We start from the raw sequence: 27448 nt of genomic DNA, 5'->3' as shown, positions 1-27448 counted from the left end.
TTCAAAAAATCTTTTTATATCGGAATAAAAATGGAAAATATTCTTTGAATACACCTTATTGAGTTATAAAATATGGAAAAAATAAGCTTATATTTGAAAAAATATTATGTAAAAAGCGAAAAAAGCGCCGCAGGCGAAAATTTTTTTCCAAAAATCTTCACATGGTCAACAAAAATCGACCATCAAACTGAGTCATTAAAAAACTATCAATTAACTTAATTTCTACCGACTGTCTTTTCACTTTATCTATGTTCATATGTACGTAATAACTAGAGGTAGGATAGTCACAGTGCTATCCATTGTTCGTCAAACCTTTAACAATGCATTTACAACCTTTGAACAATACACGGCCCCCTCAGGCTCCGGTGACTAGTAATAACAATAGATAAAGTTTTGTGATCATGCGAAAATTCGAACTCAGAATCGATCACTGATCACGTTTACATAATATAGAAAAATGTGTGTGGCTCTGTCTGAGTGTGTGTAAAATTTCGTGAACACCCGTTAACCGAAAGTGACAGTTTACTCCTGTTAGCAGTTTACCGGATTTTTCTTCCACTATTTTAATCGACCCTTTAAATATGTCTGTTCTTCACGATTTTATGTATAATTCCTTGTATCAAGTGATGAAAATATAATAAAAAAAATCATTAAATTTAATTAACCAAAAGTGGGATTTTTTACTCTTAAAAAAGTAAAAAAAATTTTTACCACACCCCTGAACGTATCAAGCTGAAAATTTATATTTTTATTCTTTATGTACTAAATTTGATGAGGTTTTGGTCAGAAAGCAATTTTATTAAATAACTAAAACTTGTTTTGGACCGAATTCGTTACACAAGAAGTTTAAATCCATCTCATTCGTTGTTTTGTGAGATAATGGACGTCTGCAAATAAAATAAAAATAAAAGAAATAAAATCATTTGTGATCGAACCGATTCAGTAAAATATTAATTTAAAACATTTCTTGAAAACAAAAAATATACGAACTTTCGGAAAAATAAACGTTACACATCTGTTTTTGAGACAAAATAAAGTAAAGGGGACCTTTCTAACGATTCGCTTCATAGGATGGACAAATTTTACCCAAGGCATACCACTTAAAAACCAAAATATGCTTTGAAATAATATTTTTTTTTTCAAAGCACATTGCAGCGATTATTTTATTAGTTACCCAAAAGTAACATACACAAGAAATAAACGTAGTATTCATAGATCCATAGTATCCCATTAATCATTAAATTCATAATATTTTCTAAATTCACAATATTCCTTAATTTAGGGGGGCGAGTACCTATGCCCCCCCTATGCCCCCCTATGCCCCCCCCCCCCCAAATTACGTCCCTGAAAACGATGCATAATATTTTCAATTAAATGTTAATCGAAAATCGGGATTTTGGGGAAGGGGCCCCTATCCTATATTTCTATATACATGGATGTGTCTAGATTAGGAATAGATTTTATATTCGGAAACTGTTTACAATTGTGTATTTAAATCTTACTATATCGTCGAAGTATAATCAAATGTTATTTCGAAAGTATGAAGTAAATTTAAATAGCTGGTTGATGATGAATCGTCCTAACAAAATTGGTTTAAGCAATTCAGTTTATATTATTCACGGAAATTTGTTTATTACCATTTTTATTTCAGTAGGTAGTTGTTACATAGGTATTGGTATATACATAATATTGACGTTGGAAATGGGCCCGGCAAAAGGGCCCACGCCAATGTTGAAACTTACATTTCGAGCCTAATAAAAAAAGTTAACCAATCCTTGGGCTGTTAAAGCAGGTATTAGTTGTTTTTGTATATCGTAAGAAATTTGTTTTGTTGAAATACACAAACTTTAGGTCCCAAAGTGCAATATCCTATAAATTTTTACACACGTGAAATAGATAAAAAGTTATTTAATTTTACTGAGGGCCCATATTTTCTAACAGAACGTGGGGCCCACATGCCATCGGGCATGTTCGCTTGTATGGCCAGTCCGCCACTGTATATAAGCCAAAATGGTTCGGTTATGCATATTTGAATTTCTTTCATGGAAAGGACGAACCGAACGCTACCATGAACTCACAAGACAAGTAAATGACAAAGTACGCGCACAAATAAATGTTTTCGCTTTGGTAGCGGAAGCAAGATTGAGTTCGCGAACAGCGAGTGTGTGCAGCGAGTTCGCGAACAAGAGCTATGCGAAGAGAAAGTTTCGCCCGAAACAATAATTAATTCCAATCGTATTTTTATAGTACGTTGTTAAATTAAAACTATTAAACAATATAAGGTCCATTTTTTGAAAATGTCATCTTTGCAATTTTTCGGAACAAAATTATTATTTTTGTATTCATTATTTCACTTAAAATTTGGGAAATCGACGTATTCATTTAAAATAAGAATTCAGTTTTGACAATTTTGGCGGCCCCTGATTTTGATCCCCCTCCCTCCCAATCTGTTCAACAATACTATTCGGTAAAGAATATAGACTTAATCCTTAATGTCTACAGAAAAATTAGATTTACATTCTTTGAAAAATGGAAAATAAACGCAATAAATCAAGGTCAGCTAAAATAGAGTTGGTAATATTAAATTTGATATCACACATTTTTATCAAGCTTTCATGATTCCTATAATATAAAAAATATTAGCTCCAATACAACTTCGCAATCGAATATAAAACTAAAATTCTGAGCGCTAGTGTACATACATACATACTAATACATATATACATGATGTACGTATGCATTTTTTTAACTGAAAAAAACTGGACAAATATGTATCTCTAATGATGGAAAGTGAATGTGGAATTTGAATATTATTTGTGAGCACATTTTTTTTAGACTTGTTAAATATTGTTCAACCTTGATTTTTATCCACAAATTCAATCATACATATAACTCGGTAACGATTCCGTATATAAAATAGATAATGTTTATTACCATTGGGTACACACATAAATACACATATGTAATAAACATATGTACATACCAGTGGCGTGCAGTGAAAATCTGCCCGTTTCTCCACTTACGTGTGCGCGAGCAGGATACAAGGGTATGACGTCATCGAGTCCCCCTTATATCCTGTTTGCGCACACGTGAGTAAGGCTGTGCGATATAAGAACGGGGAGATTTCCACAGCAAACCACTGATATATAGTATCATATTTACATATGATACTCAATTACTTACTCGTACATATTTATCGAATAATTCAAGTTTCCTCGTTGAACAAGCTCTGCCTGCCAGTCACCAGCTATATTTTCAAAAACGCTAAAATACGTACATATACATACATGGATAAAACTAACAATGACAGGATCAATAAACATACATACATACAATATCAGAGATTACACTAAGTAGATTTATACATAATCCCGTACTAAAATGATGTATCCACTAATCCCTAGAATAACAAGGTTACTAGTGACGCATATAAATATGTGTGTGTGTGTGTGTGTTTATGTACTTATTATATATTTTCTGTTATCTTTCAATATCGAATCAATTGAAACTGGAAAAAAGAACCGGCAATTAACAATGCAGATATGTACATATGTATGTATGTACATACATTAGCAGTGTTTCTTTTCGAGAAAAATACCAAATATTATTTTTATTATAAAAAATCAGAGATGCGGAGCGGAACGCGGAGCAGAAGCACGAAACAGGAGCGGAGAACAGGAGCGGAGCCGGAACACGGAAATTTGTTGTAAAATTTCATTAAAAATTTAAAAATGAAATAAATGCGTTTTTTTATTTGTTTTAGAATTTTTGAGCAGACACTGAAGATTTGGTGGATGTGGATATGGTTTGCGGAGAAGCGGCTGCCGTTTTGACGTCTTTGACCGTTGTCAATCGACAATCGCCATGGATAGTCAGTGCCCACTGGCCAGTAGTTTTCCATCGTGAGGAATGTGGCGTGGCCGCGGCCGCCTTTCCCTGCAAGCGCCCTCGACTTGTATCATATCATATTGTTCATATGTACTCGCAATAGGACACTAATTCCCGGGAATCCCGACAAAAATATACTTCACTCAAAACGTTCTTCAAATGACGAATGTACGGAGTGATGTCACCCCAATTTTTTATTTTGAAAAAATAAAAATAAATAAATATATATGTATATACATATATATATACATCTTTTTCGTCCAAGGCACTATTACATGAAAGTTCATTAAATTTGTATAATTTTTGACAAAAATTATATGAATATTTAGATTAAATAACGGAAACTTTTGATTTTTAACAACAGGTTTCTGGAAACCATTAGGGTGACACCATTGAATTCCTACGATGAAATTATTATGAAGCAAGTGTATCCTTCTACTTGTATTGACGATTCCACTATGGAAGAAACTGTTTTAGATTCTGATGAAGATGAGACAGTTGTGTGTTTGACGAATGAAGAATTAAATAACGAGTAATCAAAGACAAATCTACAAAATAACGTAAATAAAAATAGACTCAATTTTCAAAAAGAAATTCAAATATTCATACTGACCAGAGAAAAAACAAATAATAAAAAAAAATTGTTTTCATCCCCTTTTCAGCTTCGACCGAAACTGAAAGAGCTTTTTCAATTGCTGGAAATATTTGAACCGAATCTAAAAATAGGCTTGCAGATTAGCATTTAAATATTTTAGTATTTTTAGGAAACTATTTCAAATAAATGTTTATTATCTTATTATCACATTTTTTCCAGTTCATAGATATTGCATATATTGTGTATTGTTTATTTTAAACTTTTTGTAAATAAATAAATACATTTCATGTTAATAAAAATGTATTTATTTATTTACAATGTTACTCATTATTGTATATAATAAAACGTGTATTCAATTTTCTTAATTTGACTATACTAGCAAAAAGCTACAAAACTTTTATCAGACCTAAATTAGAATACCCTTTTAGTATATGGAATCCTCATTTTAAAAAATATGTTATATGTACATATGTATGTATCGAAAGGGCGCAGAGAATTACAAAGATTCCTTCTGAACTTAAATCACTTTCTTATAACGTAAGATTAAAAAGAATTAATCTCACTAGATTGGAGACGAGAATAATAAGAGGCGAATTAATCGAAGTCTTTAAAATATTAAATAATCATTATAATTGTCATATGTCCAAACTTATTACTAGAGGTAGGATAGTCACAGTGCTATCCATTGTTCCGTTGTTGTAAATCCTTTGTAAAAAAGGATAGGCAAACCTTTAACAATGCATTTACAACCTTTGAACAATACGCGGCACCTTCTGGGTCCAGTGACTACTTATTACATTCAATGAGGTCACTCCCTTAGACTCCATAAAGAAAAATAGAATAAATTGATCAGATATTCCTTCTTTTCAAACAGAGTGGTTTCATTTGGGAATAGTCTTCCCAGTAATGTAGTAATTTTTGAAAACCTAAATATTTTTAAAAACAAGCTAGATGTATTTCTTAAACTTAAAGGATTTCTTTAATTCTAATTCCCCAATATCTTTTCTATATTTTTGCTTTTTTTTATTTAATATGTTACTATTCCAGGTATTTCTTATATTTTATCTTCATTCTTTGAATCTCTATTATGTCATATCCTTTATAGTGTTTATACTTTTTTTTTGTCTTTATCTTATTAATGTTAACATTATTATTATATTCGGAAAATAATTAAAACAATTTAAACCCGGTTGACCACACCTGATTCCAAATTCGATTCACTCACCGAATATTCAATCGAGTATCGATTATTCACTGAGTATTCAATCGAATATCGAGTCAAATTGACTCGATATCCGATTTATTATAAATATGGAGCGTTTTATCAACGATTATTACTTTTTTATATTTTGTTTACGGACTTTTTGTGGCTGGACCTTTAACCGGTTGAACGATTTTCGGTCGGACATTTTATCATTTGGTTTTTTTATCGTCTGGATCACTCATCAGGTGGAAATTCTATCGGGTGGATCTTCTTTCGTGGCACCTTTGTCGTGGAACCCTGGTATATCTTCCACGGTGATAATCGTTGATTTAATCATTCCTAATTCCCATTCTGTCCTTTCCAGAAGACAGGCCCGATCCAGCTTTTAGAGAAGATTGGAAAAAATAAATAAGTAATATTTATAAACATTTATGGAAATTTGATTGAAAAGGCAAAATGTATGTAATCGAATAAGACGCGTCATATTCTGACAATACGTATGTACATATATATATATATGTACATGCATGTACGAATACGATATCCATAGAAAATATTCCATTGCTATTATAAAAGTAGATTATGGTTGCCCTTGACATTGGTCGACCAACATCGCCTATATGTATATACATATGTATGTACATACCTAAAATATACATACATGCATGCATTTATTATGTATGGATTATGCATTGGCATTGGCTCAAGCAAAATACGCAACGCGAGAAAAGAAAATGAGACGACCAACAAACAACCTAACATTTATTACTCTTTACCATACATATGTATAATACAATAGTTTAGCTGACAATGATGTATGATGTATTATACATATGTACATAATATGTATTGAACGTATTCACGTTTACTGAAATTAAATGAAACTAGATACGAGTACGCTACTGCTAGGACTTTCCGTAAAATAAAATACAGTAAAACCGAATTGCTCAATTGGCATAATTGATACGGTTGATAATGAAAAAAATCAATAACTTCAGGTGATGGACATACATATGTATGTATGTACATCAGTGGCGTACCGTGGAAATCTCCCTGTTTTTATCTCACAGCATACACAGGATACAAGGATAACTTATTCCCCTTGTATCGCATACACGTGTGAAACAGGACGATTTTCCTGGCACGCAACGGTATGTGTAATACATATACATACATATATGTAGTACTCGAGATTATTTCAAAGTCATCTATCTGTTAAAGAATATTCAAATAGTGGGTATATAAATTTGCAAAACAAAACAAAAACAACATGCATAGAGTGTTTCGTAGCAGACCTTTGGATGCTGTAAAAATGACTGTAAATTGAAAATTACAATGTTCAGTGTACCTAATGGTCAAAGCACACAAATCAATCGTATGTATGACTGGATGCATAAGAAAATAATCGCATTAATTATTATGCAAAATGAATATGAAAATAACGTGAGCTGTGTGTACATAAATTGATTTTTATGTGAGAGGGGAACTTTGTCTCGAACATTACATATCATCATACATATGTATATATGTACATATATCGCTATTCCGTCTGTCTGTCTGAGGTAACGCTCGCCGTACTATAATAGTCGTTTCAATTCGACATACGTACATATGCACGTCACAGCTAAACCACTGCCAAAACGTATGTACGAATACAATAAAAAAAGAAAAACTTCTATGTATACTGATCGCTACTAATGTTTCCGCTTGGCAGAGAATTTACCGCCATCTATTGACAATTTATTTAAATAATTAATTAATTAATTTTTCTATCGGTGTTTTATATTATTTACATGTACATATGTACATAGGTAGGTAGGTAGTTTTTACCATTTTTCATATTAGGCAATTAAATATAAATATTAAATTAAATATATTTAAAAAAAATCGACCGCGTGCGGATTAACACGTGACCGACGACACGTTTCTTTTAATTTATTTTTATTTAATAACTTGATGTGCGTAGGCATACCCATGCAAAGATATGTCATCGAGCAGAACCAAAAAAAAACCACATCGAAATGATGTTTCAAAACTAAAAGTGGTTAAATAATGATGGAAGTGCCAAAATGTTTGAATGCACGTGATTCGTTCGTGGTTTTACAATATGTACATATGTATGTATGTAATAAAATGCATGTGATGTGTGTGTGTGTGTGTTATACAAATAAATCCGTAGGTATATCATAATCCTGGTGTACACAAAGCATCATGTTTACGGCCAATTAACGAACACAAAAATAAATAAAATTGTCCAACTTACGATATTTACGATATTAGAGAAAAGAAGTGTACACAAAACTCATTCTCCTCAGTGCATCAGAATGAAAAAGGTATACATACATATGCATACATATTTCAAGGTAAAAACGTAATTAAGACGTGTAATCACACGACACGTACGTAGGCCAGAAGTAATTTAGGATACATAGAATAAAGACGCGCTCAGGACGCGCTGCTTCTGCTCCTGTTACATACATTGCTCCTGATCATTTCGATCTACGAGTATATCATTATAAACGCAAATATCTACATACATACGCATGTATGTGTGTGCATGTGTGCAATAGATGATACGAATTAAACAATAAATCATATAATGCTACAGCATAAAGAGATAAGATCTATCTAATACATATATCTAGTGAATGTTGTGAGTTAGTAGGAATGCATCATTCCAAGGAGTAAAACGCCGGATCTCACGCTAAAGATCTATAATATCTAAACAATGGCAGAAAAGAAGACAGAAGCCGCCGCCGCCGCGGAGATGATGTTGATGGATAAATTTCCAGTGTCAAAAAACAGGAGAAAAATCATGGTAAGTGAACCCATTGTGAACCCAAGTTTTTTTTTTACTAAAATCATACTCGAACAGAAAAAATAATTTTAAATTACAAACATATTATATACATACACATATTATTATATTTACTTCACTATATCTATTTCTCATTGAAAATTAACTCGTAATATTTTAATAATTACATACTAGTGCAAATGTAGGTTCCCCAAAATCAGTGCCGAACTTTGACTACAATACCCATGATTTTTTCCGAGAGGAATCCCGGGCTCTGGGAAAAATTAATTCTGAGCCCTATGACAAACTAAAAATAATTATCTTTTAAATACATATATTATTAATATGCGAAAAATCTATCAGAACTATTCGAAAAATACCTATATGTTTCACTTCGCTAACGATTCAGTATTTATTCCTACATTCTTCCGATCGTTTTGAAATTTTGCCATTTTGTGAGGTTTGGTCAACGATGGGAATTTAAATAGATCCTCATAGTTCGATGATGAAAAATAATCGTAATCGACACGTTTAAAAATGCAAACATTTCGACCCTGGCAATATTCGTTTGTGCGTTTCAATTGAATACATAAATATGTATGTAAAATATTCGAAAAACTGAAATTGATCCAATTTACAATTTTGCCATGGACAATCGACATCCCTACAACTACAAAACGGTGGAGTCAGGGCCGCCGAGAGGGGGGGGGGGGGAAGCTAGGGTTAAAGTTCCAGGGCCCGGACTACTTGAGGGGCTGATAAGATCTATCGATAAGATTTTTTTGGTTTGTCATAGGGTATGGAATTATTTTTCCATGGCCCGAGATTCCTCTCGGCAGCCCTGGGTAGAGTGGACATGTTCAGCAAAAAAACGTATTGTTATTTTGGTTGTCTCTATAAATTTCGCTGACTTTCAACAGTACATACATACATACATATATATGTACATGTGTACTTGCGTTCAACATTATAATTGATATATTTAGCCAATGCAACATTTCAGTATTTTTTTTTTTGCGTTTTGGTTTCACCGCGTTTAGTGTGGAATTGTGTAAATCGAAGAATAGCCATGGCTAAATTAAGAAACTTCCCCATAATTGTAGAAATTAGTTTTTCCTAAAGTAATGCAACACGCGCCAAATGAATATACATATGTATATAATACATATCATATGTTCCTTGAAAACATACAATATTGTAGTTTACGTATGTACATTTGTACATATGTACGTAGAATTGCAAAGACAAGCAAAACACTCCTTGCACCGAGTTAGCTAACACGATTGCAGTGGTCAGTTTGTTTGCACAATGAAACTCTCGAGGAGGATGCCATATATGTACAAATTTTATTTCCCTTATTTTAATTATTTAACCAATGTAACAATGATATAAATTTATATTATTTATACATATGTACGTACGTACATATGTATTAAATACTTGTTATTTATTTTATTTAAATTAAAATTACACTACGTACGTACATACATACATATGTATATAGGAAAAATTATCGGGTAGACCCAATACGCCTGGGCCCCTGCCCAGTTTAACTACAAATAAGACAATAAATAACAAATTACAATAAATAAACCTTGTAAAAATATGGCCATTAAAGAGTTGTCGATAAAAAAAAGGCTGTTTGTCTGTTAACAATCAAGTTGAAGGATATGGAAGTTACGTAACGCTACATACATATACCTACACTTTTTTTGTTATTTCTATACATACATACATACATATTACATAAATATATATGAACATTAAAAAACATTGAATTTCTTTTCAAAGAAATAAAATGGTGGGCGGTTAAAATACGTATAGAATATTAGAAATTATACGGCACTTTTTTTTATAAACCGGAATTCAATCGGAATCAAGCTGAAAATGTACATATATTTGTATTCTTTATGTATTAACTTAGAGCTGATAAGGTTTTTGATCAGAATTCGTAAACCGGAAGTAGTAAGTTTTTTTTAAAACAATATTTCATTATTTTTTTGACCTTTTAAATTATTTTTATTCTTGATATTAAATGTGTATAATAATTATAGTGATTTTAAGTAATAAAAAAATTTCGAACAAAATCTAACAATCGGAAGTAGAACTTCTGCCTATTGTAAGTTTCCTTACATTTGCACTCAATTTGTATCGAAAATGCTAATTGTATCTGAAGATGAGGTAAATGACTAATCCTGTGGATAAACTAAATTTCAATATAATAAATGTATTTAAAAAAACAAAACACGGTGTTGTCGAGAAAAGTGTTAGGGGCCGCTGACTTGAATTAAATCACTTGTTTAATCGTTCAATAGGAGTGTTGGGACTAATTGGATCAGTGTTGGGCAACTGCGTCGGAATTTTAATCGAAACAATTAATTTAGGATAATAAACGCTAATACATATCTACACAAGTACCTACTATGTTCATCATTAATATAATATAAGACAAAACATCGGTAAACTAATGCGTCATGTTTTAAGCGCGAACTTAAACCGATTAGTAAATGAATTTAATTTACGATTGTTTGGCCACATATCATAAATACTTAATTTACATTCCAAAAAGATTTCAAAAGGATAATTATATACATATGTATGATACACAATGTTTTTTCACGCATTTTCTTGTGCCTTCGTGAGACAAAAACACTGCGCTACGCATAATCTAAGATCGAGTTGAAATAGTGAAAAAATTACAGCGAGTAGAGCGAGCTAACGAGCCCTGCAAAAGCATCCCCTTTTGAATGGGGTATAAATACTGTGACGCCAGCATTGAAAAAAATTGACTAATATCGACGCTCCTAGCTAGTGCCTACTACTCAACTAGTGCTATTCTCAAAAACAGGTAATACATATAATACAATTCTAATTATTGTAAATATATACGTATGTATATATGTACATACATATGACAGATACCTTCAAAATCGAATCAATTAGAAACTATTTTTTTCTTCCTCTAATGGTGCTTACGGACTAAACCAACGACGATTTTGGGCCAACTTTTTAACCAGCAGTAGCGTACAAAATATCGAAATAAAAATTAAATTTTAAAATTGAAATTATATATCAAAATCAAGCTAAAGAGCGAGATTGAGCTAAAATTAGATCATCGTTGATGTTTTGAATTAGAACAATGTTTTGAATTACGACGATACCGCATTTAAAACCAGAGAAATATTATAATTTCTCTGCGTACGAGCGAAAAAAAATATTGTTAAAGTCGTCACGAGATGTTACTGTATTTCCACTTGGATGATCGATAAAAAAAAAACAATTCATAAAAAAACGCGGTGTCGGATGTCGGTGATTTGTCAAAGGGTTTTTTTTCTTTCGTCGAAATAAAATTAATAATCACACATTATCCGATAAATTTTACCTCTGAAATGATTTAATTACTTGATTTATTTCGACGAGAGAAACAATTGAAGAATAAAAAAATCCGTTTGATGTGACCGACAACACCTCGGGTTAGCAAAAATCGTTGGATCACCCATACTAATACATGATATATTCTCAGTAACTGCGCATTACGGGGAAGTAAAAATAATAATTCTTTGATTTTTTTTTCGATCTTAGTGCGTATCTTCGTAAGTCAAAACATATTCGACAAACAAAAGTCGAGGATTACCTGTATGTGATTGTTGATGATCTAATTTTAGGTCAATCTCGAAAATTTATTTAAATTGTGCATGTTCTGTTTTAACTTTCAATATTTAATTTTAATTTTAATATAATGATTATAATTTTATTTTGATACTTGAATTTAATTTTAATATAATAATAATAGTTTTAATTTTGATATTTAATTTCAATTTTTAAATTTAATTTTTATTTCGATATTTTGTACGCTACTGGTTTTTAAAGTTGGCCTGTGGGCCGTTCGTTGGCTTGGTGCGTACGCACCATAACACCAATAGGTATTGCGAGTGTATAATAAATTTTCTATTATTTTTTATTTAATATTCTTAGAGTGGGTACTTCCTGCTAATCTGCTCAATTAAATTATCTTATGCACCCATACGCACATTCATAATTTAATAAACTATTATATTTTTCTACATATGTATTTAAATATCTCCCCATAGCATGAGATACATATGAATTTACCGATTTAAAAAGGAGATTATAACAAGATTGATGTATGTATGTAATATGCTACATTGAATTCGTGATATGGCGCTGTGTATATTAAACTATTACAAAAATAAAAATTTTCCTTTCGTCAAGAATTTGTCGCCATACAATTTCGAAATATAGAGATAAACAGATAAGGGATGTACCTATTAGGGATTGCAAAAATACCGGAATTTCCGATACCGGTATTACCGGTACTTTCGGTTTTTTTTTTGATTAATTAATTTTTAGTAAAAAAAAATAACATTGCTTCCGATATCCCTAGCTAGCGTCGCTTGCATGTTTCAACATGTTTATTGAAAAAGACCCCAAACCCTAACATTAAAAAACTGTATGTTCGGGTACAAAACGTTAAGTAGGTGCGTCCCAGGTATAAAGGATTATAATTTTTCGTAGAAATTAGTTTTTTTTGCAATTCAGATTTAGGCTTATCAGATACCCAATCATCGCTCACTGGAGATGCAAACGAAGAGTCAACCATCAGCTTGGGAATTAGTTTAATTGTTGTAAAAAGTATGCAATTAAAAAAAATCAGTACTTAATGGTAAACTTTTTTTATTCAAATTCAAATTAAAAAGATTTGCAAACTTGAGACACATTGTAAGGATGCTGCGATCAGAGAAATGTTATAATAATAGAAGGGCCCTTACGAATAAATAATTGTTGTCAATATTACGCGGTACGTCTATATAAATACGCTACAACGCACGGAATACAATCGGTTCAATTTACTTATAAAAATGTATCCCATGTTGTCTATTGTGTGTTTTTGAATACATTGTGCAATTTGTAACGATGCTTGCCCATGTTGCGAGTAATATAAACAAACAGAGAAGTTTTTATCGGACATACGTCGAGCACCTAGCATCAAATACGAATGATGCTAAAATTATTAAGGATTGTCTGTGGACAATCGTCACTTGACAACAATCTGACGCCTAAAGCCACTTATATTATTATAACTAAAGCCCGGACCCAAAGGGTGCCGCGTATTGTTAAATTGTTGTAAATGCATTGTTAAAGGTTCGCCGAACGTGTCAATGTACGAAAATGTTGCATTTAGCGATATGTATCGGAAAACAGTGAAAATCAAAACAAAACATGTCGGAATAATGTTGTTATTGAGTTTTTTTCCGATTGAAATTCGAGTAAGGAACACGTCGTCGATGAGGCGTCAAGAGAGTGGTGTGGTGTGGGGTGGGATGGGGTGGGGAGTATTGTGTATGGATGTGTATGTATGTGTATGTGGTACATATATAAAACCTGACATCTGCGAGTTGAAATACAGACTACATAAATTTCCCATGCCAAGGCTCGCTCGCGTGCACTCACCGTTCCAATCCACAAACACACACACACACACACACATCAATAAATTCCAAGTGAACATTTCGAGTGAACATTGACAGTGTCTATAACATACATATTCGATAGACCGTGTATGACACAGTGGCAGTGAACATTCCGCAAACGAAAGATATTTGGAAAATTCTACAAAAAAAGCGCATCTACAGTTTTTACAACTTTCGGGTGCCCTGATACACCACGCCAAGCCAAGCGAAACCAAACCACAAACATGTCCAAATTGTTTAGTAATTTGTTCGACAGGTCGGTCCGTATGGTGAGTCCAATAATTTAATTATTATTATGATATTGAGTGTAGTTTTTCGTGAGATTTGAATTAACGACGTTTACCCCAAAGTAAATATCTCCGAAGTGGTTCACGTCCAAGGTGCACTTCAGTTGCGCCGGAATATATGCAATTATTACAACACTTGAATTGAAATTGAAGTTTACTTTTGAGAATATTCTCGAAAGTTTTCAGCCGATTATTTTATTTTCAAAATCACTGAAAATTGCAAAACTCCAATGAAATAACAAGTGGTTGAAAGTTTTCCGAATTTACGGATTCTCTGTGGGTCATTATTTCAACGGAGAGGAATTACTTTAAAATATCATACATACATACATACATATGTATGTTCATCACTTTGAATTTCTTACCAGCAGACTACTTCATAAAAAGACATTGAATTTTTATTTGAATAATTTTGGCCTTTGCACGTTTGTGTGCCTCCGTTGAAATTCAAATTCAAATTCAATTATGCAAAAACATTTTGAAGAGTTTCACATTAATGTGTGTTTTTGATGCGTTTAAAATAATATTCATTTATGAGAATAATCGGTAAAATTTGTTCTATTCAATAATCCAATGAAAATATCATAATTTCTAAATCAAGTACGTAATGCAAATATCTTGATAACGATCTTGCTTTGGTCAAGGTTTTCAAATCTATAATACATACTATATGTATGTATGTACATACATATAAACATATGTACATTCATTTCAACTTTTATTTTTATTTTTTTATTTTACATACATATCTATTCATATGTATGTATATACCAGGAAGGCCTAACATGAAACAATGCAGCATTTTTATTACATAAGTCGTTGAATTACGAGACACTGAAGAACTCGAAATTAACGAGACATCTATGAATATTGACTTGTACATAAGTTTTTATTGTACATAAATCATACTCAAATAATGGTGACATGGTAGGTAGGATGGTTTTTAGCCAATTAAATTGAGGAACCGTTTCAACAATTTAATCAGAAAAAATGGCAAATTCTGATAGGAAACGATCGACCTGGATTCACAAATATCCAAGTCTGGCCAGCAGGATTACAGATATACTCGGAATAAATTCGTTTCAATCGAGGTCAACTCACGGGATCGAACCCGGCGACCTCTCGATGCTAGGCAAAAGCCCAACCAACGAGTCATGCTACTGGCCTAAGAAACGTTCACTAGTCTTAACAAATAATCTACTGAATGTCCATTGAACGTTAATTTTCCATAAAAGATTATCAATATCTGTAACAATTGAAATAACCATGCGTTCCAAAACAAATTGAAATGATTTAATGATTTTATTGTAATAATAATTGCTTTTCGTTGCAAAAAATTGTTTTTAATTTTATTATTTTACTACTATGTATGTACATACACGTAGGCATTCCAAAAAATCGCCCGAAAGAAAAAGCTGGTTTTCGGTTTTTTTTACAAATAAAAAGCCGGTTGGCCGGATTTCACCAGTTTTAGAAAATTAAGTTTTTTTTTAAGTTTAAAATTTTTATATCGAAAAAAAAAGTAAGTATTTATTATATTATGCAAAATAATAGTTTTTTATAAATTAAATTGAGTTATAAACATTATGAACTTTCATAAGATCATTATTATATATTATTATTAGAAATAATACAATTTGTATTATACATACATATGTAGGTATATAACAACCGTAAAATGGCAGATCCTAAATACGCACAAATAATTAAATGATTTAAATAAGCTACTATCAAGAATATATTATGTATTAAAAAAATAATGTGTAACCTCGCAGAAAAACTATAATTGTGGAATCGTGAATAGATATTAAGAACTGCTGAGATTCGCTCGGAGGTGCGCTCAACGTGGAAATATCACCATCTTTCAAAATTTGTATTTACGCATCTATTTTAGCTTAAAAATCCAAAAGCTTAATAAACCGTTAAAAACTTTTTTTTGTTTTTCAAAGAAATATACGCCTATTACCTAAGACAGCGGTTTCCAAACTGGGAGGCGCGGACTATTGCCAGGGGAGGCGCCAAAACTTTTTAATAAAAAAATAAAATAAATTTATATCTACAAATAAATAAAACTTCATATCGTAGCTTAACAGTAAAAATTCAATGCATGAATGTTTATTTTTATTTTTCTTTCATTTTTATTTACACATTTAATTAACAACCTTTCTCGAAGAAAACCAACATGAAGAGGCACACTTGTGGACGAACGATAATTTTATTGTTCTATTGGTCTTACCTATTTGGTTGAAATTTTTGGATAATTGAGCGGTTTAAATAAATCAATGCAGGGATCACAAATACACCCACTTGTTCAAAAAGACAAGTAAAAGCTTTCATTAAAATAATCAAGCAAGTAAAAATCTTTTTACTGACCACTTGGATGGTTTAGTGCTGCATTTTTCCAATTATTTCAAACACTTTGATTTCTCAAAGTTTTTGTGGATACATAATCCATTTAACTACAATGAAGAAGACGAATTCGAGCTGACAACCACCGAAAAAGAAAAATTGATAGAATTATCATGCGATAGCTCACTAAAACAAAAGTTTCAAAATGAAACCATAATTAAATTTTGGATGAATCTTAGTGGAGAGTATGAATCTTTGTATTGCAAAGCAATGCAAGTGCTTCTACCATTTGTAACGTCTTATTTATGCGAAACGGGCTTTTCGACACTAGCTGCAATGAAAACCAAATATCGAGCCAGGTTAACTTTGTGCCAATAAACAACAACATCCTTCGCATTAAATTTTGATGTGTTAGATGTAGCTTAATTAGTAATTAAATATAAAAATAAATATACGTGTTCGTATAAATTTATGTTATAGCAAAACCTTTTTATTATTGTCTATTGTAGTGTGCAGTATTTTTTTTTAAATAAAGGTTTATTATTTAAAACGTGTCTATATTATTATATCTATTAAAAGATAAAAGGTAGGGAGGCGCGGAAAAAAAATTTTTTTTTAGGGAGGCGTAGTAGCATAAAGTTTGGAAACCGCTGACCTAAGAGAATTTAGATATATGTAGGTACACATTTATTTTGATCTTTCATAGAAATTTGAAATTCATAACAGTTCATTTTGAGGAAAAAACATCAATTAAAGAAAACCTTAAATAGCCGGTTGATCGAGTCCCAAAGCCGGTTTTGGGTTTTTTTAAAAATGGTCAAAAAGCTGGCTTTTCGGTTTCCCTAACATATACGTATGTATATGATTTTCATAAGTACATATGTGAAATACTACATATTTAATGTTTTTTTGTCAAATTTTGGTACAATATTCATAAAAAAAATCCCAAAGAATAAATTCATAAAGCCTTTCACCTATGTTATTGCTATTCAATCACCACATGTGACCTATTTAATTTTGCAATGAAATCTAAATAATAAATATTTATATGAGCGATAATTGTGTTCATAAAATAAAAAAAATGAAATCGAAAATATGTATATAATAAATACATATGATATGATAACCTTTATCGGTTCGCCAAACAATGTATACAAACACGTGATTAACATAAAAATCTAGGGTTAGACAAGAGATATACATATGTATGTATGCATGTATTCATGATCTTCAATAGTCCCTGGATTTACCAGCGTACATAATTATAAAACGATTTTGCACGTACACATATACATACATATGTATGTACATATGCAGTATGAAGATCGCAATTGCTTACTAAGAAAACAATAAATATTACAAACATGTCCCGCAACCTTCTAAAATAGGATTATATGAAAAATTTATATACAAATTGATAGGAAAAATACATACATATAGTATGTACATACACCAGCAGTCACATAAAACGGAACGCTTGTAAATTTTACGACTTCGAGGCCATTTAAGGATTATCCCTTTATGTGTAGGGTTTTTAACGACCAAATATTCTAAATATGATTGTTTTCTAAGATTTGAGTTCAGTATAGTGTGGGTTTTCGAGGAGAAAGCATGAAATTCGAATTTTAACACGTCAACATGAAAAAACGAGCTCAGTTATCATTGCAGAAGAGTGTAAAAATCGCGACATTGGCGACTTCAGGATTTTCCTTTCGGTCAATTTCCAAGAAAATGGGATGTTCTATATCGACTGTTTCGAGAATACTGATAAAAAAAAAGGGAATCTGGAAGTTTTGATCGTAAGAAGGGGACCGGACTGAAAAGATGCACATCGGAGAGGCAAGACCGTGTAATAACCAGATTATCTTTACAGCAGCGATTCAAAACTGCTGTAGAAATAAGAACAGATGTATCTTCACAATTTTCCATGGAAATCAGCGACTCAACAGTAAGAAGGCGACTCAGAGAAGCTGGACTGCACGGTCGGAAAGCTGCAAAAAAACCACTACTAACCAAGAGAATGAAAAACAATCGATTGGAATGGGCGAAAGCACATGAAAATTGGAGTCCATCAGATTGACAACGAGTGATACTTTCCGACGAATCAAAGTTTAACCTCTATAGTCCTGATGGTTTTCCGTATGTCCGAAAGAAAGTTGGCGAAAGGTATAATGAAAATTGTACCCTTAAAACTGTTACGCATCCTCCAAGTCAAATGGTCTGGGGATGCTTTTCGTACCATAACATTGGACAATTGGAGTTTCTACAAGGTGCCATCGATGGAAAAAAATATTAAAAAATTTTAGAAGAAAGCTTTGTCCCATCGATGGAAAACCACCTTTCATATTCCGATGATATAATTTTTCAAGATGACTCTGCCCCTTGTCATCGAGCTAAATTGGTGAGTATTCATTTTATTTGATAGCATTGAATATAAATTATAAAATTTCAATCCAAAAACTGAATTTTTTTTTTTACTTTTTTTTAGGTTCGGGACTATTTACAAGAAATGGGTGTAAAGACACTACCATGGCCTGGCAATAGTCCCGATTTAAATCCAATCGAAAATTTATGGATGTGTATCAAGTACAGGTTAAGGAAGAACAATGTTACTACTCTTAAATCGTTGAAAGAAATAATAGAAAAGATATGGTACGAAGACTTCCCAATCGAAAATTTAAAAACTTTAGTAGATTCTATGCCAAACCGAATAAAAGAAGTTATAAAATCGAAAGGAGCCGCTACAAAATATTAATTTCTTTTTTATAAGATGTAAATAACAATATGTGACTGTAATAAAATTAAAAATGTATATGTATAGTGTTATTTTCATTTCAAATTTCATTTAACCGTGAAGTCAACGCACGGTCGTAAAATCTGCCCTCCATTAAATTTCTCCCTAACTCATTTTTATCACCTTTTTTTTTCACGTTTGGTGTTACACGAATGCACTATGATACAACCTATCATTTAAATGACTTTCGGTTTTGGTTTTATATAAGATTACCGAAATTTCACGCAAAAACATGTTTCGCTTAAGCGTTCCGTTTTATGTGACTGCTGCTGTATGTGTTAAATACATTTTCATATGTACATATGTACATAGGTGTTATAGAAATACATAATACATTATATTAATAATAAGTATATTAAAAAATTATAATAAATATTTATAAAGGTAGAAAATATAATATTCATCGATAGTGCGAATGTTTAATAGACGGAATTAAAATTACACCCAGTATAGTGTATGGAGAAAAAAAAACAATAATTTGTTTAACATTTAATTGAAAAATAATTGTTTAGCTTCGATTAAACAAGAACGTATAAATCCAACCATAATATCAATACCAGACCACAAAACACTGATAAAACCATCAATAATATTGCAAAACAGTTCAGTTTCCGTTCCATTCCGTAATTAATGCACTAGAGACTAGGGTCAAGTGCATGTATTTCAAACCAGTGGTTCTTACTAATTCGCTATAATACAACATTGAAAATCTGACTTCCCAATTTTTTTTTTAAATATCAGAACACAAAAATATGTAAGTTTGCACCGATGCAGGCTCCTAAAAACACCGGATAGTCAAATTATCACTTATAGCATTTGGAACTAACTATCCAGTCAATATGATAAACTGATTTTTATTAATAATAGCCGGTTAATGTGATTAAGCAGACTAGGAAGGGAGTAAATTGAGTTGGTTTAAGTTAATTCAAGTTAAATTAAGTTGGGTTTGTTTGAAAATTCAAAATAATAATATTATGAATCACATTTACGGTTATTATTAATCATATTCGAATACGTATGTTTGTATGTATGTATGTATGTGAATCGAGTTACAAATCAATTGACCGCAAATTTTTGATACCAGGATATTCCTTTTTGCAAACTATACGTGTACTTCAAAACGATAGTGATTTTAGGATAATTAAAATGACAATAAAAAAAGAGGTCATTTATAAATTCTCGATGTTGCTACTAAATATTAAAAAAAAATACTAAAAAGTGCATATTGCCCAAAAATTTGCAATTATTATTTACAAAACAAATTGCAATTTTCATTTTTAAAAAACAGTTAATTTATATGTATGTAATTGCAAAAAAAATCCGAAATCCAATTATATCAACGATAATGCAAAAATATAAATATAATATAATATAATATAATATAATATGTAGCCACCAAATTTTCATCACAGTCTTAAATGATCCGATAGATAAATATGTATGAATATTAATATACAAATGATTCTGCATATTTTCGATTTTTTCGTAAATGCATTATTTTATAAAAATATTGACAAATCAATTTGTTCTTTCTGATAATAAGTCGTTCAAGGTATTCAAAACCTTATTATTTGACACGATAATAATAAAATTTTACCATAAAATACTCATGAAACGTATGTACATACATATGTATATTACTTGGGCCACTGTCATAATTAAGCCGCCGGCTCAAATTAAGAAGAAATATTATAAGTTAATATTATATAAAATAATATTGAAAACAGATGAGAGAGGTCGAGAGGGGATGAGAGGTCATTATGATTTATGACCCGACAGATTACATATAAATATGGAAATTGACCACTGTTGAATAGTCGTGTTTACACATGTGTATGTGAAAAGCGTTGAGTGAAAATCGTAAATTAAAACCCCCTTTATATGTATTCATATGTACAATATTATTATGTGTGTTTGAGCGTGAGTAACAAAAATGTATACACTTTTATTACAGACCGACCAGAAGAATCAATCGAGTAAAAATCCGGGAAAAGGATACTCGAGGGTGCCGTCGAAAGGTACGCTATCGACCAGCACGACCAACACAAGCCTGGCTACCGACTTTGAGCCTCACCATGACCACCACGTCAACGAATTCCCGATAAGTGGCTATCCCGAAGAAGAGGACGAAGAAAACTACAGTCCCGACGAAGAGGAAGACTTCGAAAAGACCCGGTTACACTTTCAACAACAGAAACACACAAGCATCGGCAGTGCCAACAAATACAAGATGGAAATGGAGAGTAGAAATAGTAAGAAGGAGGAAAACCTCAAGAACACGGTTCCTTTTGTCAAACAAATATCAACCGACAGCGTGAAAATCAAAGATGATTACTCAATCAACGGTGACCTGCCGCCATACAGACCTACGACTCAAAAAATCAACGTTTGGCCTCAGGTACTAAGTTCCTTGGAGAATCGACAAAAGTTTATACTATTATATTTGAACATACATCACATTAATATGACATTTTGTTTCGTGATAGTTTCTTGCAACAATCGCTGTGTCGTTGGGATCAATGGTGGTTGGATTTACATCCGGCTACACATCGCCAGCTCTGGTTACGATGCAACACCCCAATAGTACAATATCTGTGAATGAAGATCAGGTGAGAATATAAAAATGTATTATGACTCAGTGAAATCGTGTGTTGTTGACTAATTATAGGGTATTCGATGACCCATCACTAATCACGTGAACGTATTACATATTAGTCAAATGATAAACGTTGTTGAAATGTTGAAACCCCAAAACATTTAATTTGTTCATTTTCGTTGTCTTTGTAGGCATCTTGGGTAGGAGGACTGATGCCATTGGCTGCCTTGGTAGGAGGAATCCTCGGAGGAACTTTGATAGTCAAAATTGGAAGACGCAACACTTTGATAGCGATAGGAATACCGTTCTCCATATCGTGGATAATAATTGCCACAGCTCCGAACGTCTATATGGTGTACGTGGGTCGCACATTGGGTGGTCTATGTGTGGGAATAGGATCTTTAACATTCCCAGTTTATTTGGGAGAAGCTCTACAGCCAGAAGTGAGAGGCCAATTGGGATTGTTCCCGACTGCCTTCGGCAACGTAGGAATTCTCGTGTGTTTCATAGCAGGAAAATACATGGACTGGTCTATCCTGGCTTACTTTGGAGCAATGTTGCCCGTGCCCTACCTGATAATGATGTTCTTCATTCCGGAAACGCCTCGTTGGTACATCGCAAATGACAAGAACGCAAAAGCTAAAAGAGCCTTAATTTGGTTGAGAGGAAAGGATACAAACGTCAATAAAGAATTAGAAGAGAACATAAAAGCCCAAGAGGAAATGTCAAAAAATTCAGAAGACTCTAGCATCTTTGACTTATTTCGGCAAGAAAATTTGCGACCCGTTATGATATTGATGGGTCTCATGTTCTTCCAACAGATGAGTGGAATCAATGCATTGATATTTTATACAGTGAAAATATTCAAAAGTTCGGGGAGCACAATCGACGAAAATTTGAGCACCATCATTGTGGGCGTAGTCAACTTTGTATCGACATTCGTAGCGGCGTTCTTGATCGATCGCCTCGGGAGGAAAATATTACTCTACATATCTGGCACCGCCATGGTTATAGCGTTGATGATTTTGGGCACATTTTATTATTTGCTCGAAATTAAGTACGACACCACCAGCTTTGGTTGGTTGCCGTTGATGAGCTGTGTGGTATATGTGTTGGCGTTCTCGTTTGGATTTGGACCCATTCCTTGGCTGATGATGGGCGAAATATTACCCGGTAGAGTCAGAGGATCGGCAGCCTCTCTAGCCACCAGCGTAAACTGGACGTGCACTTTCATCGTGACCAAAACATTTAACGACATAAGCGAAAGCATAGGAATCTATGGAACCATGTGGTTGTTCGGATTGTTCACCACTCTGGGATTGTTCTTTATAATATTTTTTGTTCCTGAAACACGTGGCAAATCATTGGAAGACATCGAGAAATCACTTACGGGTAAATCGTAAATTAAAAATCCGAATAAAAGGACTACTTACATACATATTTGTACAATCACATGCATATCTAACATACATATGTACATACATATTTCAAGTGAAAATATATCAAACCATGAATTTACAACGTTTAACTCTATAAATTTAACCCTAATCACCCAATCTTAAATGAATAGGGCCAACCCTTACTTAACCTAACCTATCCTAACCCTTAAATAATACCAACCCTAACAATCTAATCTTAAATGAATGAAACCAGCCCTGAAAATATAACTGGTTATAATTTCACTTGAAATATAATTTCACTGTGACACATATACAACCAATATTCTTAACAGCAGTCTTGGTCTTGGCGTACTTTGGTTGCTTAGCCATGATATTTCCATTTCTTCCTCCATAATTAATGACATTTGTATGCACATAAACTGACCTCTTTATTTAAGATTAAGACTGTCATTACTAACGTGATCCACATCTCAAAAGCTTCATAAAGCATTTTACCAATCTGTAGATACTTCTTATCTTATATAACATACATATATCGTATTTTATACAGTCTATCATCCTTTTTAGAGTATTTGTAAGCATTAGCATGGAGCTGATAATTATGATGATTGTAAATTTATGCATGAATTAAACTGATATTATTACGATATTGTGACTTAGATTGTTAATTTTATTGATATTATTATGAATTATATTTTAGCAAAAATATACAAATTGTTAATTTCATTACAAACAAAAATGTTAAGAAAATTATGTATAGTATATTTATTATTTTTAATATGTGTTAACATTTTATAGACTGATAATAGTGGAATAATTGTAAGATTGTGCCATAAAATAAATAAAGACAACACATTAGTTTGTGATATTAATTTGCATGACAATTGACCCTTACTATAAGTGGTTAAAGCGGTAAAAGCTAGGTTTAAAAACACAATATTTGAATAATTTCATAAGCATTCTTAGAATATTTACTATCTAAGAATGCTAATCCCGAGGTAGCAGCCGTAAAAGCATCGGTTGGCCAGTGCTTCGCCGGTAAGCATTCACTTCATCCCCGGCTGCCAATATAAACAGTTGTGCATTACCAACACACTCGTCTCATTCCCCCTACCTACATACATAGCTCGTCGTTGAATGGCAAGATTTGGAGCAAGAGGTGGTCCAAATGGTTCCCGGAAACTTGCACTAAATTGCACTGAATAGTAGGCGCAGTTTCGACAAGTCATATAATAATTTTCAAAGGCACTCAAAAATAACTTGTCAGCACCAGCTCGATAACATACAAATATACCCCTTGACGCTTTTTTGTGGAATTCTATTGCGTTAGTTCTCCAGTCACTGTTGTTACGGGGAAGAGTACGAGATGATATATTTATATTTTATATGTATATAATAATTTCTATAATAATATATATAATTTCAATGTTTATATTTTATTTCCCAAAAGAAGCAAAGTTTGTGTATACGAGATATTAAAATTTCACGATACAAGTCTCGAACACAAATTACTTAGTTACAGTTGCAGGTTACCAGTTCGGCAGTTTAATCACAAGTTATTAATATGTATCCTCTGATCTATCCTTTAGTAAACATATTGACAATGTTGTAGCTCGAGCGTCGAAGGCCCTCGGGTTCGTCATCCGGTCCTCCAAATGCTTTACTTCTATTAAATCATACAAAATACTATATTGTGCATACGTAAGAAGTATTGTTGAGTTTGCATCCCAAGTTTGGAACCCAGAGTACTCTGGTGCAAGAGACAGATTGGAGCGCATTCAGAAGAGATTGTTGAGGTACATCAGTAGCCGTTTTGGATTATCCTATACTTCCTATGAAGATGCTTGTAGGTGTCAGCATCTACTTCCACTTGTCAAAAGAAGGGAGATAGCTGACATCTCAACAATTTTGAACATCCTTAACGGCTCGATCGACTGTCCTCAATTATTGAGTAGACTATCATTGCGTGTGCCAAATAGAATGACTAGATGTAATGAGCTCCTTTACATACCTAATACTTTTTCTAATTATGGAAGAAGCTCATTCATCTGGCGTGCAAGCTCCACCGTCAACACACTAATTTTAACAATTTCTATGTTTTACTTATTTAATATTAATGCTATACAAGCTAGAGTGATTATTGCAAATTTGTTTTTCGATGATTAATTTTATTGAAAATTTACGATTGTGATTATGAATTTTTATTTTGATGTATTTATTTTGTCTTTTTGTTTTTTGTTATATATTATATTATTTTTATTATTTCATAATTTTTATCATATTATTATTCTTATTATTTTGATATTTTTATTTTATTATACTGTTATTTCTATTTTTTTCTTTTTGTTTTCTCTAACTATCTTACTCTATTATCATTTTTGTTTCTTATTTTAAATGTTTGAGCTTTTCTTTTTTTTACCTATATGTGAAAATTATTAATGGTTTACTTAACATAATTATGTTTTTTTACTATCAATCTATGTAACTTTATAAACTGTAAATTTTCCAAATAAATAAATAAATATGTAATACTGTATGTAGTAGGGGGACAGTTCAATCGCAAGTGAGTTTCAATATGGCTAACATGAGTATTTAAATAATAATAGTGATAATTTCAAGCAATCATATAATTTTGGTAAAAGAAGTGGTGCGCAATTATTATACGTATTTTAAACAACATTTACCGATAGAATTATTAAGTTTAGCAACCAACCACTACACGCAAGCCGTTTTCTTGTGCACTGGCGATGACAGTGCACAGTGCACTCACACTCAAACACAACTATTGGTCACAATTATAGGTGTACATAAAGTAAAGTAAAGTAAAGTAAAGTAAAGTAGAAAGAAAGCTTACCCATAATTTGCACTCTGCATATGGCACAAGTGTCGCATTCCACATCCCAGCTCCACATAGCTACGGCATTCCACTTCTTGAGAGTGAACATTTTATCGGGACGAGTGCCCTTGTTTTCTTGCTCACCGCGATCGGTCCACTCCGTGTCCTCGGACATGTTCTCCTCGGACAGAGGTCTTTGCCTTATGTCTCTCCGTCAGACCAGTCAAAACACAGCAGTTGTGTTGTGTTGGGTTGTGACAGCTACAGACCCCGCCGCCACTTACAACTATAACTGTCAAAGCAACTGCGGTCGTAGCACACGGTCTAGCGACCATTAAATATATCTACCTATAAATATGAAAAGTCATCGATTTGAATCGTGAACCGGTTCACATGACACATTGGGGACATGCATATGATTGGACTATGCGGCCAATAAAACCCGTATAGTATAACCCGTATCAAGACCCATATCGGAAAGCGTTCACTATATCTTGATGGTAAACGGACTACTAGTCATATGTAATCCAGTCACAGGACAACCGGTCCCTCTAGATCGGTCACACGTGACCACCCGTCACACTAAAACTGATCACGAAAAATCTGGTCACACCCTAAAACTGGTCACGAGAAAACTGGTCACACCGGAAAATTAGTCGTGAAAAAACTGGTCACACCCAAAAATTCATTTGGATCCACGAAATTGTAGGAATCTCGTCATCGTCATCGTCATCAAAATCCTTCGAGAATGATCCACCCTTCACACTCGAGCGGAACGAAACCCAGACGACACACACCTGCAGTCATTATATTAAACTCAGGCGGAACGGCGCCAAATCCAACTCAAGCGGAACGATGCCAAAATCCTTCGAGAATGATCCACCCTTCCCACTCGAGCGGAACGAAACCCAGACGACACACACCTGCAGTCATTATATTAAACTCAAGAGGAACGCCCCTACCAGTCGAGTGGAACCAAAACGGTCGAAACACGCCGCCACCATTAAAATACATCGAGCGGAATGGCGCCAATCGTTCCAGAAAATTCTACGCCTCGACAAAAGCAAATTCCTCTCTTACGCATCAACAAACCACCACCATCGATCAGGTGATTCCAGAAACACTATAAAAGGAGGTACAACCCAAACAACGCCAGTCGACCCACAGCAGCAAGAGTCGACATCCAGCTCCTGACCAGCCACCACTTCAC

The 27448-nt window shown here is 32.8% G+C and overlaps 2 protein-coding genes across 4 annotated transcripts in view; one reads left to right on the top strand and one right to left on the bottom strand.

Annotated features, from left to right (window-relative positions):
* The window catches only part of Roc2 (Regulator of cullins 2), a 42733-nt gene extending 15905 nt beyond the window's left edge, over positions 1-26828 (bottom strand). Inside the window, exon 1 of the mRNA XM_077439507.1 lies at positions 26257-26828. Within this exon, the coding sequence (XP_077295633.1) occupies positions 26257-26413 (157 nt within the window). The 5' untranslated portion in view covers positions 26414-26828. The remainder of the gene's footprint in view (positions 1-26256) is intronic.
* On the top strand, positions 8098-24259 carry LOC143918074 (facilitated trehalose transporter Tret1-like). 3 transcript variants are annotated; one of them, XM_077439764.1, is made up of 4 exons: positions 8098-8505; positions 21361-21804; positions 21893-22015; positions 22194-24259. In XM_077439764.1, the coding sequence occupies exons 1-4, from the start codon at positions 8416-8418 to the stop codon at positions 23403-23405; spliced, it is 1869 nt and encodes a 622-aa protein (XP_077295890.1). In that variant the 5' UTR covers positions 8098-8415; the 3' UTR covers positions 23406-24259. The 3 variants fall into 3 exon arrangements, with proteins under 3 accessions (XP_077295890.1, XP_077295891.1, XP_077295892.1); XM_077439765.1 differs by lacking the exon at positions 8098-8505 and adding an exon at positions 13905-14245; XM_077439766.1 differs by lacking the exon at positions 8098-8505 and adding an exon at positions 21189-21266.
* Positions 26829-27448: the final 620 nt, after the last annotated feature.

The sequence above is a fragment of the Arctopsyche grandis genome, chromosome 10 (genome assembly GCF_051622035.1).
Source record: "Arctopsyche grandis isolate Sample6627 chromosome 10, ASM5162203v2, whole genome shotgun sequence".
NCBI classification, from domain to species: Eukaryota; Metazoa; Arthropoda; class Insecta; order Trichoptera; family Hydropsychidae; genus Arctopsyche; species Arctopsyche grandis.
The sequence above is the reverse complement of the archived record's forward strand: the minus strand, read 5'-3'. Positions and strand labels throughout refer to the sequence as shown.